The 17,986-nt window shown below is 48.8% G+C and overlaps 2 protein-coding genes across 3 annotated transcripts in view; both read right to left on the reverse strand.

The window, feature by feature from the left end:
• LOC127004408 (transcriptional enhancer factor TEF-1-like) overlaps window positions 1-10,996 on the reverse strand; it is a 136,858-nt gene extending 125,862 nt beyond the window's left edge. Inside the window, exon 1 of one of the 2 annotated variants that reach the window (XM_050872068.1) lies at window positions 10,695-10,996. The gene's annotated coding sequence lies outside the window, so the exon portion shown is untranslated. The remainder of the gene's footprint in view (window positions 1-10,694) is intronic. The other variant, XM_050872069.1, reaches the window with a different exon arrangement.
• LOC127004695 (uncharacterized) lies at window positions 2,947-11,309 on the reverse strand. Its single transcript, XM_050872784.1, has 4 exons — window positions 11,193-11,309; window positions 6,755-6,929; window positions 5,840-5,996; window positions 2,947-3,037 (listed from the first exon to the last, which is right to left on the reverse strand). The coding sequence occupies exons 1-4, from the start codon at window positions 11,307-11,309 to the stop codon at window positions 2,947-2,949; spliced, it is 540 nt and encodes a 179-aa protein (XP_050728741.1).
• Between the last annotated feature and the right edge of the window lie 6,677 nt (window positions 11,310-17,986).

Genomic DNA, 17,986 nt, shown 5'->3' on the forward strand with positions numbered 1-17,986 from the left:
GAAGTGGGGCGGAGCGTGCAGTAAGGCCGGGATAAATTATAAGCCGCGGGTTCCTCACTTCTAAAATTTCCCACGAAACCAATCATGTCTCAGCGTATTTTCCCAGCCTAGGCGGCGGGCACGGTGTTTGCCAGGGCAGCGACCACCCACCAGCCCTCCATGCCAAGCAGAGTTCTTCCAAGCATCGAGATGGGAGAAGAATCGTTGCGCGAGGCTCATTTAAACTCCCGACAACCCCCCAGCCTCCCCCACTCTCCGTCCCCCCGCAGAACCTCTGTAACGGCCACCAACTCCTGCCTTTTGTGTGTCCTGGCCGCCGAGAAGTTGCCAACGGCCCCAATAGAGGACCCTTCTTGCCCCCGGCGAGGCCTCCTGTGTTGGTCTGCGGCGGGTGCTGCTCGAGGCCCGGCGGGGGCGTGGCTCCTGCAGGTACTGTGAAGGCTAGCGAGGGTGTGGTGGCGGGCGTGTCAATTTGACGGCGAGTCGAGGCCAGCGGCGGCCTGCTGCAGAAGCGTGAAGCAGGGAAAACAGACCAGCACGCGTGTAGCCCCCCTCTCTCTCTCTCTCTCTCTCTCTCTCTCTCTCTCACACACACACACACACACACACACACCTATTTTCCTCTTTACGAGTACTACGCGAGACACCGACCAACGCCTCCTGACAGACAGCCCTCACTTCGAATTCTCCTCAGTGGCCGGGATGAAGCCCTGACGGCCGCCTGAGCGTCAACAAAAACAAGGCGATCACGGCCCCGCTACACAAAAGAGCCACAGACAGACTCAGACCGACCTTTAAACCTCCCAAGGGCCTGCCTCTCTGGGACAACCTGCCGGGGCGTGCGAGGAATGTGTGCCAAGTGTGTGTGTGTGTGTGTGTGTGTTCCCTCCCATGAAGCATTTGTGGCCCCGCAGGTGTTGCAGGGAAGGGAGAGGGTGGAGTCACACCACACACCCGCGTCCCTCCCTCGTAGGTGTGGGAATTTGTATATTTACCCTTCCCTCCCACCCTCCACTCTGTTCTCTAGCGTTCTCTTCTTTTACTGTTTATGTGACGCTGGGTACAAAGATGAATATAAACGACCAACACACAGTTTTATATGTAGCCTACATTAAATGTTATACTATTACAAATGTTTGTTTTCCTTTTATTCTATCACCACGATTTTCATTTGTGAATATTAATCATTGCTTGCGATTACTGTATTTATATGTTTGTTTCAGTCAATGGCTGCATGCTCTCGATAAACTATTAATCATTATTAAATATTCCTTTTCACACTGAGTGTTTGCTTTTCCATCCTTATGTTATGACATTAATCATATATAATTTCAAATAATATCATATATAAAATTTTGTCTACAATTTTTAAGGCCTTGTTAAGAGTTGGAGGCGAAGTGAAAGTGAGCTCATTTGTTTATTAAATACTACCATGTTCTAACGTATTTGTTTCTACAGAACTGAACCAACTTGTCTGTCCCGTATTTTATCTCATATAAGTATTTCAATTCGTATGATTTTATGATCTGTATGATTTTGTAAAGCATATCACTTATCGATTTGTTCAGTTTGGTTAAGTGCTCAGCGTTGCCGCCTCAGCATGTCGTCGGCCAGGGAGGGGTCACGCAGTGTGCCAGCCCCGGCGTGTTGTCGACAGCCTCGCCTCTACACGCATACAACAATGTGCCGGCGTCAGTTTCACAGGCCATACCTCGCTGCCAGCTTCACACGGTGCCGCCGCGGGTGCTGCTGCCACATTGCCTCATCACGTCTTACAGTTGCCACACGCACTGTTACGCTACAAAGCCCACGCTGACTCACCGCTTGCACCACCCCCTCGCGCCCCCCTTCCCCTCACACCTCCACCACCCCTGCCGCCACCCCCACCCTCACCACCCCTGCATACTGCTGAGTCGGGGTGTCGCGCCAAGCAACACAACGCCTTGCTCAAAAACACTCACTCACTTTCCATTATTTTGCCTCTTGTCGGTGGCGGTAACTAGAGTCGCGCTTGCTTGCTGCTGAACTTACTTGCATTACTTTTCTTCAGCTATCAGGTTGCATTTTAATAAAACATACATGCGTGCAGTTGTTAGTCTGGCTGGGAAGGGACACACACACACACACACACACACACACGGAGACATCGATGCACGCGCCCTGTCCACCTGCGGCAGTCATCACACACTTGCACATGGTGTGGTGTGGTTGCCCTAACTGCTGCTGCAACCACACTCAAAATGCCACACTAGCCACACCACAGGACGCCACACCATGCAAAAATACCAGTAACACCATCGTCCTCATCTGCCACACCACACATCACACATCATTTAACATCCACCTCCCCTAACCGTCCCCACCACACCACCCACCTCCCCCGTAGCCTCGCCACACCACTAGCATTCATCACCTGCGCCTAGCCATATCAGGTCTCCCTTACGGACTCGCCACAAACCACACGCCACAACACCCTCACGCCACGGCCTCCACCACACACCACTCGCCGCCATCCCCGCTACACGCACAACGCCAGAAACAAAAATAGTCAGAAGAGAGGAGACAATAGTCATAAGTAAGTCAATTCGATGCGATATATATATTACTGATTTGATTTCCCGTTTTGCTTGTTCTGGTCTTGCTTCTGGAAATACTAATACGACTTGTCATTACCGTTCACTCTCACTCGTAATTATATACCTGAAAACTACATTGTAAACCTTCGTAGCAATACTTCAGACGATGAACCTGACGAGGAACATGAAGCTGAACTCACTCAAATGAAGTAACGAATAATAAAACCAATAACAAAATAATAAAATAAAATAACTCAGCAGACGAAACAGACGAAGCATCGGGGGAAACTTACACAAGACAGAGGAAATACCAGACGTGGAAAAATCGTCCTTATTAACCGGAGTGACCCGGCTTGACCAGGTGCCTCTGTCAGGTGGGGGGAGGGGTGGAGGCAAGGATGGGTGGGAGAGTAGCCGTGGTAGGGGACGGAGGGGGCGTAGGGTTGGACTGGACGGGCTGGCTAACGGGGACAACAAATGGGCTCAGCGGGCAATCGGGTGTAAGTGGCATTATCTCATGACTTTTCAGTTTACAGTTTTATTTTTTTCCGCCTTTCAAAGATTATCTAATTATCCGGTATTCAGCACCAAGAGCGGGAGATAGGGGGAAAGAGGGGTGGGAGGCGTGCGTGGGGGACCTTCGGGAAATCACCTTTATTCTCGTCCACAGTTAATCATGGGTTCACACAGACTCCCATATCTCTCACCCCTACCATAGCCTTCATTGCAACGAACACTACTTGACTAACGCCTTCCACCGCCACTACCATGCGGCCAAAGTCTATGCATCACAATATTGCATCATCTAAACCTTATCTAATGTTACCTCCACTTCTAAGGTTCTAACACACCACGTCGCTGCCGCTCTGGGACTCCACCACCGTCACCACTTCCTTCCCTCCTGCGATTTTCTCTCACACAAACAATGAAATATTCACTTTTACAATGGCTGCTTCTATTTTGCCTCCTAACAATGTACAAGCAGCAATATTAACAGTCACTCTCCTCCGTCGCCTTCACCGCACACCCACCAACACGTTGCATCCACCACCACAATCCTTGACAAGCAGGTATTTCAGCACCTCATCGGCCACCACCCTCACTACCGCCGCCTCTGTACCATCCTGCATCCTAATCCTGCACTCTGACTCAGCGAAACCTCCTTACACTACTTCCCTCCGTCTTCCCCACCGCCACTAGGGCCTTCCTACCGACAGCCACGCCACCAAAACAGCAGCCCAATCACCCTCCCATCACCTGTTCACTCGCACTTATCAAACGGCCGATCGCTCGCTGGCCGGGGGACGCGAGGGAAGAAAGGGACGGGTTGATGTAAGGAGGGTCGGCAGGGGGCTCGCCGGAAAGGGAGAGGGTGAAGGGGAAGAGGGAGGAAGATTAAGTAAATGTAAGTCAGAACGAATCATACCCTACGAGAACCATTTCCTGCATCGACGCCCGACACTACAAAGCGCGGGGCCCATCTCAGTAGCCCAAGATAAACACCAACACAGCCCGTTATCTCCATTTATCTCGGATTCGGCGAAACGCAAACCTTTCCGCCCCTGCACGCCACCTCCCGCCGCAGTGTTTAAGAGGCAAAAGATGGACAAATAACACGAGAGCAAATCAGCGTGAAAACAGATGAAACGGTGCTGAATCATAACATCATGAATATTGCATCAGGGAGACGCTCTCAAAGGGACCGAGGGACGCCGAGGGGAGGTAGGCGGGGTAGTGAGGGCGGGTAGAGGGGAGGAAGGAGGAGGGGAGAATTTGCGTTAATATGTAATAGAATTTTTCCAGCAGAGACACCTGAAGCAAGGACTGGAGAGCGGCTAATATTTGCTGGAAAGCCGGATGTGAGGCGGCCGCTTTAAGGGAAAACATTACATAGATATTATGATTTATTTAACTGAACTAATCTACAATAAAATTAATAAATATATGAATGGACAAATGAATGAATTATGAAATATGCAAATAATAGATAATAAGGTTAAAAATATACCATACAAAAACTAAAAAACTAATATAAGCAGTAAAGGTCCCCGCTAAAACCCGCCTCCATCCTCAGTAACAACAGGCCGTGACCGCCAGTGTTGTCATAATGTGGTTTAAATTCCCTGCCAATAAAAACTCTCGCTTTACACGAACTAAAAGAAGAAAAAAACTAATAATGTAGCCTGTTTAGTCCTCCCTCCCTCCCGGGCCGACCTCATCCCTTACCTACATTATACCGCTACGATGACTCAGCCCCAGACAATGACAGCATGGTAATGAGGGAGGGCGAGCACCCGCGGCGGAGAGGCAGCAAGATCACAGAGGCTTCCATCGGCCACCCCGCCCCCGGAGCCTCGGGCGGCCAACTAGGAACAAGGACCTGCTCGCCGCTCCCAAGTCCAGGGCCCATCACCTCCACACACGCGGCACCACCACCTTCACCACCACCACTTGCATCACCGCCCAGCGCCATCACACACCACCACAACAGTTACCATTGCCGCCCTCCACCAACCACCACACACCACCATCCCTCGTTATGGCCTCCCAGCACCTTGCACCTCCCCGCCGCTGCAATCACCACGGCCAAGCCAAACAAAACACACACACCCTCGTCTCACTCTCAAGCTGAATATTTCCCCATGACTCAGGAAAACTCGCCGCCGTGCTCGCCGTAATCGCAACACGTGCCGACCAGCAGGTAACACTCGCGCCAGACAAGGCGGCGTCGCGGTTAATCCAGAGTAAATTTAACGTCTGTAGCCCGCGGTGTTTATTCTTCAAGATAGCAGGAGCGGCGTTAATCAGCACTGAGATATTGGCTAGCGGGCAACACGGACTGCTTTTTTACCGAGCGGGCGATCGTTCACCGCCGCTCTGTCCGCCCCATTGCCTGTGATTATATATTTAAATAACATAAAAAAGAGTGAGAGGGCGGGAAATGAGAATGACAGCGACGTGAGCGGCAGGCGCGGGTGGCGGCGGCGGCGGTGGTGGTGGTAGCGGCGGCGGCGGAAGGAGAGTCTACCGTGCGTAAAAGCTATTTCTAAATCTGGGTTACGCACTTTACAGAGCAACGTTTCGGGGCGCGTTGATTTAACTACAAAGAACATGGAACACGGAATGAAATTTCTATAACGTCACAAGGCCAGAGCGGCGTCCTGCGGGACCAGTGTAAACAAAGGCGAGGGGGGGAGGGGCGGCTGCTCACCTGCCCCGCCACGCTCCCTTGCTCACTCGCCCACAATAAATAAACTGGTTACATTAGCTTGCAGGCCGCAGCGTTGCCAGTTCTCTCAGTCTCTCCTTCCCTCTCATGCACCTTCGAGGTCTGAGCCAAGTCAAGGAGTCCCACACGGCACAGAACCTTGAACGGCGGTGGAGGGGCGGCGGCTGGCGGCGAGCTGCACGGCGAGAGCTCTGGCCATGGGGTGGGGAAGCACCACTACAGTTACCTCATCACTATACTCGCCTGGCGTGTGTGTGTGTGTGTGTTTGAGTCGGCTAGTAAGTTACATAAACAGGCTCTTTTTAAAACGGTTATGATAATGCTTCGTTGAGATGTCCACCAAATTGCACTTTGTATTAGTAGCAGCAATACTCTCTCTCTCTCTCTCTCTCTCTCTCTCTCTCATAGCTACTGTTTTACCTTACTCTACTTTTTACTTGATCTCTTCGGTTCACCTTTCCCCATCACGTGTTGTGCCTCCTCCATCCAGATGTATCTCTCTCCCTCACTTCTATCTCTCCGCCACCCCCGCCACTTCCACTGACCGGTGAGTAAATGTTTACACATGAGCAGACTCTATGAATGGATGGAGCAGTGATTAAACGCTGTCCCTTGAACCCTGCGATTATTATCATCACCATAATTACTATCACTTATTACTATTATTTCTACGTCTGCTGGGGTCTCTTCCACATTCGCAATGGCCTAGGAAATAGATTCAAGGCTTACTCGCAGGTACCTACTACTATTACCCGTACAAAGCCGCCAGCACGCCCGCAAGCCTGCCCCTACAAAGCTGCCGCTGAGGATCCCATAAGGCAGCGCGGCCCTCCTCCAGACACAGACCATCACTCTGACAATTCCGATCGGCGGCGGAAAGAATGAAGTTGTTTGCATAATGTCGTCCAATAAAGGCGTCCTCGGAGGGGGTGTAGGGCGAGATTGTGGCCTAAATCTTCCGTTCGGAGCGGGGCCAGAGCGGGCGTCGAGCTGGAGGAGGTGGGGGCGGCGCGGCGCTGGCGTTTGGGAGTCAGGATCGGGTGCGGTGCGGTTTCAGCGGTAAGAATCCCTGTGGTCGGTTCTTGCCGGTGCTTGCGTTTGCGGTCTGAAGTGGTGCCTCGCCGCTGTAGTGGTGACGTGCGGCGTTGCAATTTTCATGAGGGATCCTGCAGTGCGGTGAGGCGCGGCGTGGTGATGGCGACTCCCACTGGGTGAACACTGGTGGCAGTGATGATAATGATGATGATGATGGTTGTGGTGGTGAAAGTAATAATGATAATGATGGCATTAGGTTATACAAATAATAATAATGATAATAATAATAATAATAATAATGCACTATTTTTTTTTTTAAATTGCCAGTATGATGACAGTGACAAGCGTCCCACCCCCACAAAGTAATAGGACGCTCAACACACTCAGGGATCCCACACATCACGCTACGAGGCGGGCGAAAATAAAATCCGTATGATATTACGCGGAGAATAGGTCTGGCGCCACGGCCCCATCCAGCCGCCTTGCACACCCACTGCTGTCTGAAGAGCGCCGCTCCGCCTCCGTCCCGCCGCCGCACACGCTCACTTGTTCCTCGAAAACCTTTATCTTTTAAGTGCTTGTGACTTAATATACGTTCAATTAACCATTTATAAAGCATCAGGGTGCATGAGGGTGTTCCTAGAAAGCGTTTTATTTATTTTTTCTTTAAGTGCTTAGGGTTTTCTTTACATCCAATTAACTACTATAAAGCAACGGGATCTCTCGGGGGACATGGGGTGAGGACGTTAGTGGGCCGCCCTGCCTCTCGTAGACTCCTTACTTCCGTGTGCAATCGTGAAGCATACCAGCAGGGGTGGGGCGAGGGCTGTTACGGTTGTGGGTCGTAGTGGTATTTACGGTGGAGGGGAAAGATGTGGTGCGGTGCGGTGTATTGCAATAAGGTGCCATGAAGAGCACTCCAATAATGTGGAGGAGGCACTGCAAGGAGACGGGGACGTGGCGGAAGGTAGGGAGGCTTGTTGATGGTTCAGGGCAAGTGAAAAGAGGTTGAAAGGCTTGAGGAGGGAGGGTGTGGTGGGTATGGTGGATAAGCAGAGGATGTGGTGGTGGAAAGTGTGTGTGTGTGTGTGTGTGTGTGTGTGTGTGAGAGAGAGAGAGAGAGAGAGAGAGAGAGAGAGAGAGAGAGAGAGAGAGAGAGACCGGAGCCTGCTCACACACACACACTATACATGTGCAAGCGGCTCATACACACAACTGTGGACAAGGGCGTGGCGTGTCTCCAGGGATGCACTGACCAAAGACTAATTTATTGATTGCCAAGAACTGCTCCCGTGCCGCAAAAACCTGCCCCAAGTCCTGAATCCAATGTACGTTAATGAGAATTTACTCTGTGCTGATTTTTTTTTTTTTTTTTTTTTTTAAGGTACAAGCTCGGCGTGCTATTTCCCTCTCTTCCCTCTTTAGTCACGCGCTGAAAATCACTACCGTGTTACTATTTTTCTCTCTGACCTGTGAATGAAAAGCGGCAGCCCTCGCCCAAGATACGTCCTTTCCTCGAGTTTTCCTATTTTGAGTTTTCTTTTTCCCCTTTCTTGCTCCGTGTTTCCGGCGCTACGTCCCGCCAGTCAGCTTCCAATCGCTGCCTCAAATCACACTAATTTAAGGCCTCGGTACGGTGAGCTTTGCACCGCCATGCAAAAGCTTACATTACCGAGCGACTCTCATTATTTACCTCGGGTGAAGAAATTGGAGTTTGCTGAAAGAACGGTGCCTTGTTGGGGCGGGCAGGGAGCGGCGCCTCTCAATAAACCCCTTCATCTCATCATATTAACTTAACAGAGCGGAAAATATTTGCCCTTCCACAATAATTTGAAACACGGCATTATAGAGCGTCCTCTCTTCTTCATTTTTATTACTCCCTCCAGTGCGTATCGAACCCCGTTATTGCGTCATCCAAGCTCATATTGCAATCTCGACTCCTGGTTTCCCGCGCCGCCCCGCCCTGTTTCTTTCTGTTTGGGACAAGACTACGGCCTGGCGGGGGGCGGCGCCTGATACTTTATGGGTTCTGAGCGATGTTGGGACTCGCGCCTCAATTTATAAAATCGTCCAATGTCGGATGAGCGAGTGAAGTGAAAGAGGCGAAGGTTTGTACGCGGTGTTTTAGTGATGCAGGACGATGTAAATCGATGTTATTATTTACAGCGAGGAACAGCGCCTGTCGGAAATCCATAGCAGCCTCGCCGCCGCCCTGGCTAATGTCTCCGCCCAAGTGCCAATTGAGACATGACCAGGCACCCTTCCCCCTCCTCCTCCTACTCCTCTTGCTCTGTACGTCCTCACTCTCCCTTCCCCAGACCCTGACGCTCCAATAACCCTGTGTTTTGTAGTCTCCGTCTTCAATAAACGAAGGAAGTCTTGCGTATCTCACGTTCAGCGAGAGAGAGAGAGAGAGAGAGAGAGAGAGAGAGAGAGAGATACAAAGAAGTAATATCAGGTTTAGTAATGGATGAAGGCTTTCTTACTAGTATGACAGTACGGTGCACGCTGCCTTCAAGCTCCAGGTAACGTTTTCTTAACTCAGATAACGGCACCCTTTCCTTGAGTGGCCCCTCATGTGCACCAGGAAAAAGTTTCTACCTTCACCCCGGGATGACCGCGGAAGGCGGCGGTGCGACGGGAACATAAGGCCGACCCAAGGCGTGGATGATCTACATGGCAGCGAGTCAGGGCCACCTTCCCTGCCTCCACAAGCACTATACTCTTTGTTCTTTTGACCCCCGTCCGCTTATGGCTCCCACAAGCGACCGACCGTCTCCATTCCCGCTTCACCGCTGATTGTCGTATTTTTAAGTGCCGCTTTTAACGAGCCTTTTGCTGCAATGACTACCAACCACTTGCCAGCACTCCCTCCCTCCACATGCATCCGTAACTTCATCTGTCAGACGAGCAAGACATATTAGTGTTTACAAGGTCATTTACCCTCAACACAGTTGACATATCGTGCCTACTTTACGAGCCTCGAAACTTCTGACGCTGGAGTTACAAGTTTGACCCGTTTAATTTCCGTATCGCACCACTAACGAGAGAGGCTGGCGGCGGTAAACACGGGGTTGAGGTCCCGGCGAAATGGACACTATTTTTTAAAGTTTCCTGCATCCCCGTAAAAGGTCACGCTAGGAGGAAGGAGGGAGAGGAGGAGGAGGAACAGTGGTAGTGGGCGTTCACAGGACGTTCACCCCGCCTGCAGGACTCCTTGGCCCCAAAGGTGGTAGTTGAGACCCTTGTCCGCTGACCCATTGCCCAAACACACGACACACCGCCGCTGCCCGCCTCTCCATGCTGTCCACGGCCACCATCGCCGCCAGTACCACGGCAGACCCTCTTCCTTCTCTTCCCTAAGCTCTTGACGGCCAGTCCACGTAGCCGAGACGTGCCGCCTTGGGGCTTAACAGCGTCACTTATCGAAGCGACAGGCTGTACTCGTAAGGTTACCGCGATAGCAGAGTCGTGGCGATAACCACCTCGACACTACTCACAACTCATTCGCTAAGCCGACGCGACTTGCCCAGCTAAAAAAAAACACGCAAAAAAACTAAGAGAATAATGGTAAAAGAACACTTAGAGGTGAGTGAATATTCACTTCCTCATAGTGGACTGGAGGCTGCGTTTCTCGCTGGCTGGGCGCGTTCAAGGGTGGACGAATCTTGGAAAGTGACTGTTGGGGTGTGAAGTCAAGCCAAGTAGCCCCAGCCAGGTAGCTTCAGACAGGTGGGGTGAGTAGCGTGGCCACACACACACACACACACACACACACACACGATTCCCGCCAAGCTCGCAAACTCAAACTGCGTGAAGTGGCAGAGGAACACTTTCTCAAATTATCAACTTACCAGTGAGGAAAAACGGTCGAGTAGACAGTGTTGGCAGGAGGGGTCTGCCAACACTATGATCTGTTACTTCCCTCCGTCAACTCCTCCACGAGTTATAAAATTAATCCTTGAGAAAAATCCACGCCACCACGCTGATCCGCGCACTCACTTCCCACACAACGGTCCTCGCCTGACTGACCGACACTGATTCCCAACTCGATCACTGGTTTTTTCAGGGTACACGAAAGGCAAAAAGCACCAAGAGTTGGAGATAAATCCCGCACAACACTACCTCGCGCCAACGCTCAACGTGAACTAACCTCATCGGCCGCTAGTAGTTCGTGTCTACTACTTTCCGTGGTGCCACATTCCTCGTTTCCCGGCACACTTCTTCCTCGTTCTCGTCTCCCTCAGGTGACGAGAAATCTAATTAAACGTGAAGAGGGTTTTATATGGGTGACTGTAAATGCGTTGACTTGATAACTAATAGTAAAAAGAAGAGGGATAATCGTGCAAAACATCCGCCTCCGCCAACTCTTCCTGGTGCGAGCGGGGGACGGGGCGGCAGGCAGGGGAGGCGGGCGGCTGGGGGCTGCTGGGGTGACCGTCGCTCGCCCAGTCCTCTCCAAGCATCATCCTTATTAGTGGTCACACGAGGCGAGGCCGTGCAGGTGAGGGGTTCATTCTGCTAGGTAGGACACAGGTTAATACTGTTGACTTCAAGTGACCCCGGTGTACGAGCAGCGACAGGAGGAAGAGGGAGGAGGAGCGGCGCAAAATACGTTAAACAACAACTAAGCGAGTAACGCTCCGATCAGGCTGCAGATTTACCTGTGTAACACCCTCACTAGAGCCTTAGCCCTTTCTGAAATATTGTTAGGTAAAAGATTGCATTCTGGACTCTGTTAAGCCAGGAAGGGACAGGGCACGAGACCCTAGAATCGTGAGGGGACTGCAGGAAAATATGAGCGTGTGGCGAGACGTGGCAACTCGACAGGGTAGCCTCTGAGTCTGACTGTACCTGAGGAGGCCAGCCGTGTACCTCCCGCCACCACACCTCAGCCTGCAACACTACCGAGTCCACCTCACCCCCACCACACCACCACAGCCAAAAAACCTCACCTTGTTTTGCTATCATTCCACCTTAACCCCAACAAACCTTTATCTCGCATCACAACCTGATTATAAAGTCCACCTTACACTCCACCACAACTTGCACCCAAACTCCTCCACCTCATTCCCTCCACACCATGCTCCACACCATCACAAAGAAACGCCCACCGCACTTCCCACCACACAACCACCGCCCACCACCACGCCCACACTCTCCACCAGACCCACTACAGCACCTGCCTCAGAGCGCCTCGGCCTCCTGGCTAAGGTAATCAAATATTTCAATACATCAAGGGAGTTTATAACACTCAAAGGACTGGACAATTTCTCAACATGTAAACCTAAAATAAAATCTTATATATATATATATATATATATAAATATATATATATATATATATATATATATATATATATATATATATATATATATATATATATATATATATATATATATATATATATATATATATATATATATATATATATATATATATTGTAAACAAAGTACCAGATAATTGTTTACAAGAGACGCTGACAGACAATACATTCAGCTTCCATTGTGCAATGATGTACAGTCGGTACATTCATCGACTACTTTTGTCGTTGCCAATCTGTCATGTACCAGAGCGATAAATATTATGTGGCTGGGTCAAACAGCACATCGCGAAGAAATCACCGAGTCTTGCAATTCTACAAGAAATTAGTAACCTAACATCTGCGAAAGGCAGAAGTTTTTTGTGTGATTTTACATGACTGAGTAATCACCTCCCTCTCCAGCCCCACAACCTGCCTCAATCTGACTACAACTCGTGTCCTCAACCCCACAGGTCTTCCACGCGTTGATTATTTGACACCAGCTCTAGAAGACATTACCTCACGTAGTAACCCACACTCTTGCCTTCCACAGAACCGCGCACCCCTCCCTTTCTCCTTCACCCGTCTCTACACTCCTCCCTCCCACTCTCAAACCCCACAAACCTCCCTCCCACTAACCCCACTCTCTCACACTCCTCCTTTCCATTCCAGCAGCAAAGAGCGGATACGCAACAGTATTTCAGTTATGAGAGGAACGAAGAAATTGCTAAGTGACGAGGGATACTCTCACTGCATAATCATGGAGAGAGAGAGAGAGAGAGAGAGAGAGAGAGAGAGAGCAGCATTACTGTACATGAGTCACCCATAGCACCGTGTAGTATTCCCCACCTGGGTGTGCTTATTTTTCATGTTTCAGCAATCCGTTCCTTATCAAGAATCTCTCTCTCTCTCTCTCTCTCTTTTCCCTTGCCTCTGTGTGTATGTGTGTGTGTAATTCACCACGGCCTGATCACGAATTGGACTCGCTTGCGCCAGCAGGTACCCTCCCGACGAGATCAAGTGCTCATTATCGTCGATCTCTGGGTACTGCCAGGACCTCACACACCACACACCCCTTGCTCAAGGGGGGACAGTAGCCACTCCTAGTCAACCGAAAGAATCCGGCCTGAGCGGGGCTCGAACCGCCGCCTGTTTGGCCGTTAATCCTCGCAGCGCAGAGCTCTACCGATTGAGCCACCGGAGGGTGTGCGTGTGTTTGTGTGTGTGCGTGCGTGTGTAAATCCCTACCGTACCCATGCTCTCCCCTAGGACCCCTGCTACCCCAGGTACCCCCTTGGCAATCTCTCCTCTCTCCTGCCTCGCCCTAACATGTCTCCCTTCCTTGGCAGAGCCCCTCAGCCTGTCAAAACACAAATAAACATCATATATATACTAAGCCATAAGTACCTGAAAAAATAAGATTGCGCAAGGGCCTTTCAGCTCCATTAATGACACTGGCAACAAACTTGAGGGGGGAGAGAGAAGGGCGGGAGCAGGAGCAATGTCACCCCCGTGCATGTCGCCCACCAACACCACCCATCACAAGCCATGCATGATTAGCAGGCGGCAGGAACATAATCTCGGGGGTGTTTGCCGTCCACATGCAGCTGAACGGGTCCGCTCATGACGGGTTTAAGTTGTTGGTTTACAAAGGGTTCACGGATCAGTGTCCTGTGACGACTTAAACACGGCTTGGATCACGGGGCAGTATCGAGTTTCGTTTACAGTATCAGTGCAACGCTCTCCCCCTTCTTCAGCCTCCTCTTCTTTCTCCTCCTCCTCCTCCTCCTCCTCCTCCCCCTCCTCCTCTTCCTCCTCCTCCTTCTCCTCCTCCCCACTATAGATGAAGACTTTGCCAGGCAGTCCGGCCATGCAGTGTGGGACTCAGCGCCAGGAACTGAACTGTGCATGCATGTAAATGTATTAGTTCTCGAAAACAAATGATGGGTGGAGTTATCACACACACACACACACACACACACACACACACACACACACAGTGAGATGCAGAGCACTTAAGGCCCAGGATAAAGAGGCGCTCTTTTTCAGAAGGATAGATGACCACTTTTTATCTGCTAATTCCAGCTAGATATATATTTTGTACTACATTATATTAGTTTAGTAATAAGGTCGCTCACTTGTTGTTGTTATTTATGAGAATGTGTATATCAGTCACTGGGGAGTGTTTTTGTATCTATTCAGTACCCGTGTATAGAGGTGGGAGCTCCTGTCCGGCCTCCACAGCGAACAAAATGTTGGCGACGCTAGAGCAGATCATAGCGTGTGTAGGGCTGTTTTGGGACTGGTCTGGCTGGCCTCACAAGGCTGCCGGACGAAAGTCAGTCCGTGTCTGCTAAGCCGTCAAACACGACCTGACAGTTTGCACGTGTGTGGGAAGGATACGCCAAGGTGGCCTTGAGGAAGGGATCAAACCGTCACTGATTTTCCTCGTGTGGGCATCTTCCATCTGCAGCAGTGTTTAATGCGCCATAAAGTAACAGAAAATTATTCAGTGAGTGAGTGAGTGGAGGAACATAAACAAAAATGCCACAGAACATGCAACAGAGTATTTAAAAAGTGACAGAGCGTGCCATTAAGTGTCAGTGCCATAGATGGACGCAAACAAAAGGCCATAGAGCGATACATATACTGTCATAGTAACGTTTGTCATCAGTGAATGCTTATTGAATATTTGATGTGAACAATCCATTTAAGTGTTCTGTTACATGCGATTGATCATCGATCCTATGATATTGGGATAGGTGCAGCCCCTTCTACTCTATGGATCACCTGCCCTACATCAAGTGTCTGCACGCCACTGCAAACACACACACACACACACACACACACACACACACACCGGTAACTCAGTGGTAGAGCGCTGCGCTTCCTGGCTCCATGGCCTGGCAGGCGGAGGTTCGAGCCCTGCATGCTCCGCGGATTTTTCTAATGACAGAGAAGCGCTAACTGTCCCCCCTTGAGCAAGGGGGATAAAGTGTGTGAAGATCCCGGCAATACCCAGAGATCGATTATAAGGAGCTTGCTCGGGTCGGAAGGGTACTTATTGGCGATTGCGTGCCCAGCTCGTGATCAGGCCGTGAGTGGGTGAATTATACACACACACACACACACACTTCATGGTTTTGGGGAAGGGTATTAGGTACAAAGCTGAAGGAAATAATAGATACTCAAGTAGCTAAGGACAACATTCGAAACTCTGGAACAATCTTCCTTCATCTGTATTTCCTCCCGCCTACGACTTGAACTCTTTCAAGAGCAGGGTATCAGGACACCTCTCCTCCCGAAATTGACTTCTCTTTTTTGGACACCTCTTTGACCTCTATTCAGTAGCGGGCTTTTCTTTTTAATATTTTTCTTTACGCCCTTGAACTGTCTCCTTAGCTGTAAAAAAAAAAAATGTTATCAGGAATAATTCATGGTCGTATTATAACGTTTATTGAAGTATAAAAAACATCCTATACATTTCCATCTCTCTCTCTCTCTCTCTCTCTCTCTCTCTCTCTCTCTCTCTCTCTCTCTCTCTCTCTCTCTCTCTCTCTCTCTCTCTCTCTCTCTCTCTCTCTCTCTCTCTCTCTCTCTCTCTCTCTCTCTCTCTCTCTCTCTCTCTCTCTCTCTCTCTCTCTCTCTCTCTCTCTCTCATATTACTCAGCAAACATTTCTCAGCTTTAAATTCACATTTCATTAGTTTCCTCGTTTGTTCTTTTTTTTCAGTCTATCCACTTTTCTCTTTGTCCTCCATATCTTTATTCTCTTCACAACTCTTCCTTTCCTCCTCCTATTCCTATCCCCTCCTCTCCCCCACCTCTCTTCACATAAATTAATGTTACGGCAATATTAACTTACGAAGCCTCCGTCAAGTTCATCTCAACGCTGACTAAGTTTTAATTCCCGGCGCGGCGGCCCATCTTGAAGGGTGACGAGACACCCCCAGACTTTCCTTCCCCCCCCACCGTCCTCCCCGCCGACGCTGCTGCTGCTGCTGCTATCCTTGGGTGCCGGAGGTGGTTGTGGAGGAAACACAACCGGCGGGGACCCTTGTGTTGCTCTGTGTCTGAAGGTGGCGCAGAAGTATTATCACTATCTACCGACACATCTGTTTTCTTTGTTGCAGCATCCTTCCATCTGTTGCGTGGAGGTATTGGGTGGGAAGCGATCATTTACTTCATGTATTATTTTTAGCCCTTAAGCTACGTCCTCTTACCGAAGAAAACTATGAGCCTGTGAACTAATTAGATTTCTATTACATTGAATTTGTATCAAGTATATACATATATGTATATATATATATATATATATATATATATATATATATATATATATATATATATATATATATATATATACGTATATATATATATATATATATATATATATATATATATATATATATATATATATATATATATATATATATATATATATATATATATATATATATATATATATATATATATATATATATATATATATATATATATATATATATATATATATATAGTCTGGTGTGAGTTCTGGCTTGGTTCTTGGGTCATGAATATGTAAGTTCCTGTTAGGTAATAATAGTTTTTAACATCCTAAAGACTAAGTTCTTGGATGTCATATGTTCGTCTCTCAACGCTAGTAGTACGGAACATAACGTGGAGGTGTGTGTGTGTGTGTGTGTGTGTGTGTGTGTGTGTGTGTGTGTGTGTGTGTGTGTGTGTGTGTGTGTGTGTGTGTTGGGGGGGGAGGGGGGGGATCATCCACCCTGGTACGGAACATACGGTGGAGGGGGAGGGAGATCAACTTCCACTCATAGCTCTTTAAAACATGAGTCAAAAGCTACTTGTCTCCGGAAATCCTCAAATGACAGTCTACATTCTCTTGTCCACAAAACAGTTACTTCCTTTACTGCTATTTTGTTTTACAGTGTCCCTTCCAATGTTCTAAAGGAGCTTTCCCACCTTCACGAATTATATGCCGATGGGCTGCGAACTCGACATCGTGACGCATCGTGAGGTATCGTGATCAACATCGGCTTCATTCGTTGACAATTTTTTCGCGACTCGTGTTGGATCGTGGTGGTTCGCGATACTGGCGAAAAAAATAAAACATGTTTAAAATTTCTTCACGATGCGCTGCGATGTCAAATTTCGTAGGTCATCGTAGGTGCATCGTAGAAGATCTGAACGGTATCTTGGAGCATCGTGGAACATCGTAGCGGTTCGTCATTCATCTTGAACTTCGGCTTCATCCAAGAACCGTTAAGATTTGTTACGATGACCTACGATGCTGCTAAGATGTACTACGATAGTCAGGAATTGACCATGATGTTTGTAACGCATCGTGAGAAGTGTCCACGATGTGTAAAATAAAGTGCGTATATACGCAAGGCAGTCTCACGATCCGCTACGAGGTTGACCAAGATGAGTTACGAATAATCTACGAAGAGATACAATGCGATACGAATGACTTAAGAAGACATACGAATAACGTTACGATTTGGTACGAACGACACGATATTCCACGAAGACGTTTACGTCTGGCAGTCATGCCCAAGCTAGGTCGAGCTACTGCCGGGAGTTTGGGATATAAAAGGTCATGCACGGCTTGCGTGCACCATGGCTCCCAAGAAGTTAAAACCAGGGAAGAAAGTGACTCCACTTTCTTGGGATGGAGTGGGCTTGTTGTTAGCAAGCACCTAAATCTGAAATAAGTTTAGGAGTTATTAATTTCTGAATAAAATTATTCTGTATTCATCAAGGAAAAACATTTCTAAGAAGATAAGTTTAAACTTTATGTACGTATAAATCAACAAAAGAATACATATTATGGATATTTCAT

Source organism: Eriocheir sinensis, chromosome 28, assembly GCF_024679095.1.
Source record: "Eriocheir sinensis breed Jianghai 21 chromosome 28, ASM2467909v1, whole genome shotgun sequence".
Taxonomy (NCBI): domain Eukaryota; kingdom Metazoa; phylum Arthropoda; class Malacostraca; order Decapoda; family Varunidae; genus Eriocheir; species Eriocheir sinensis.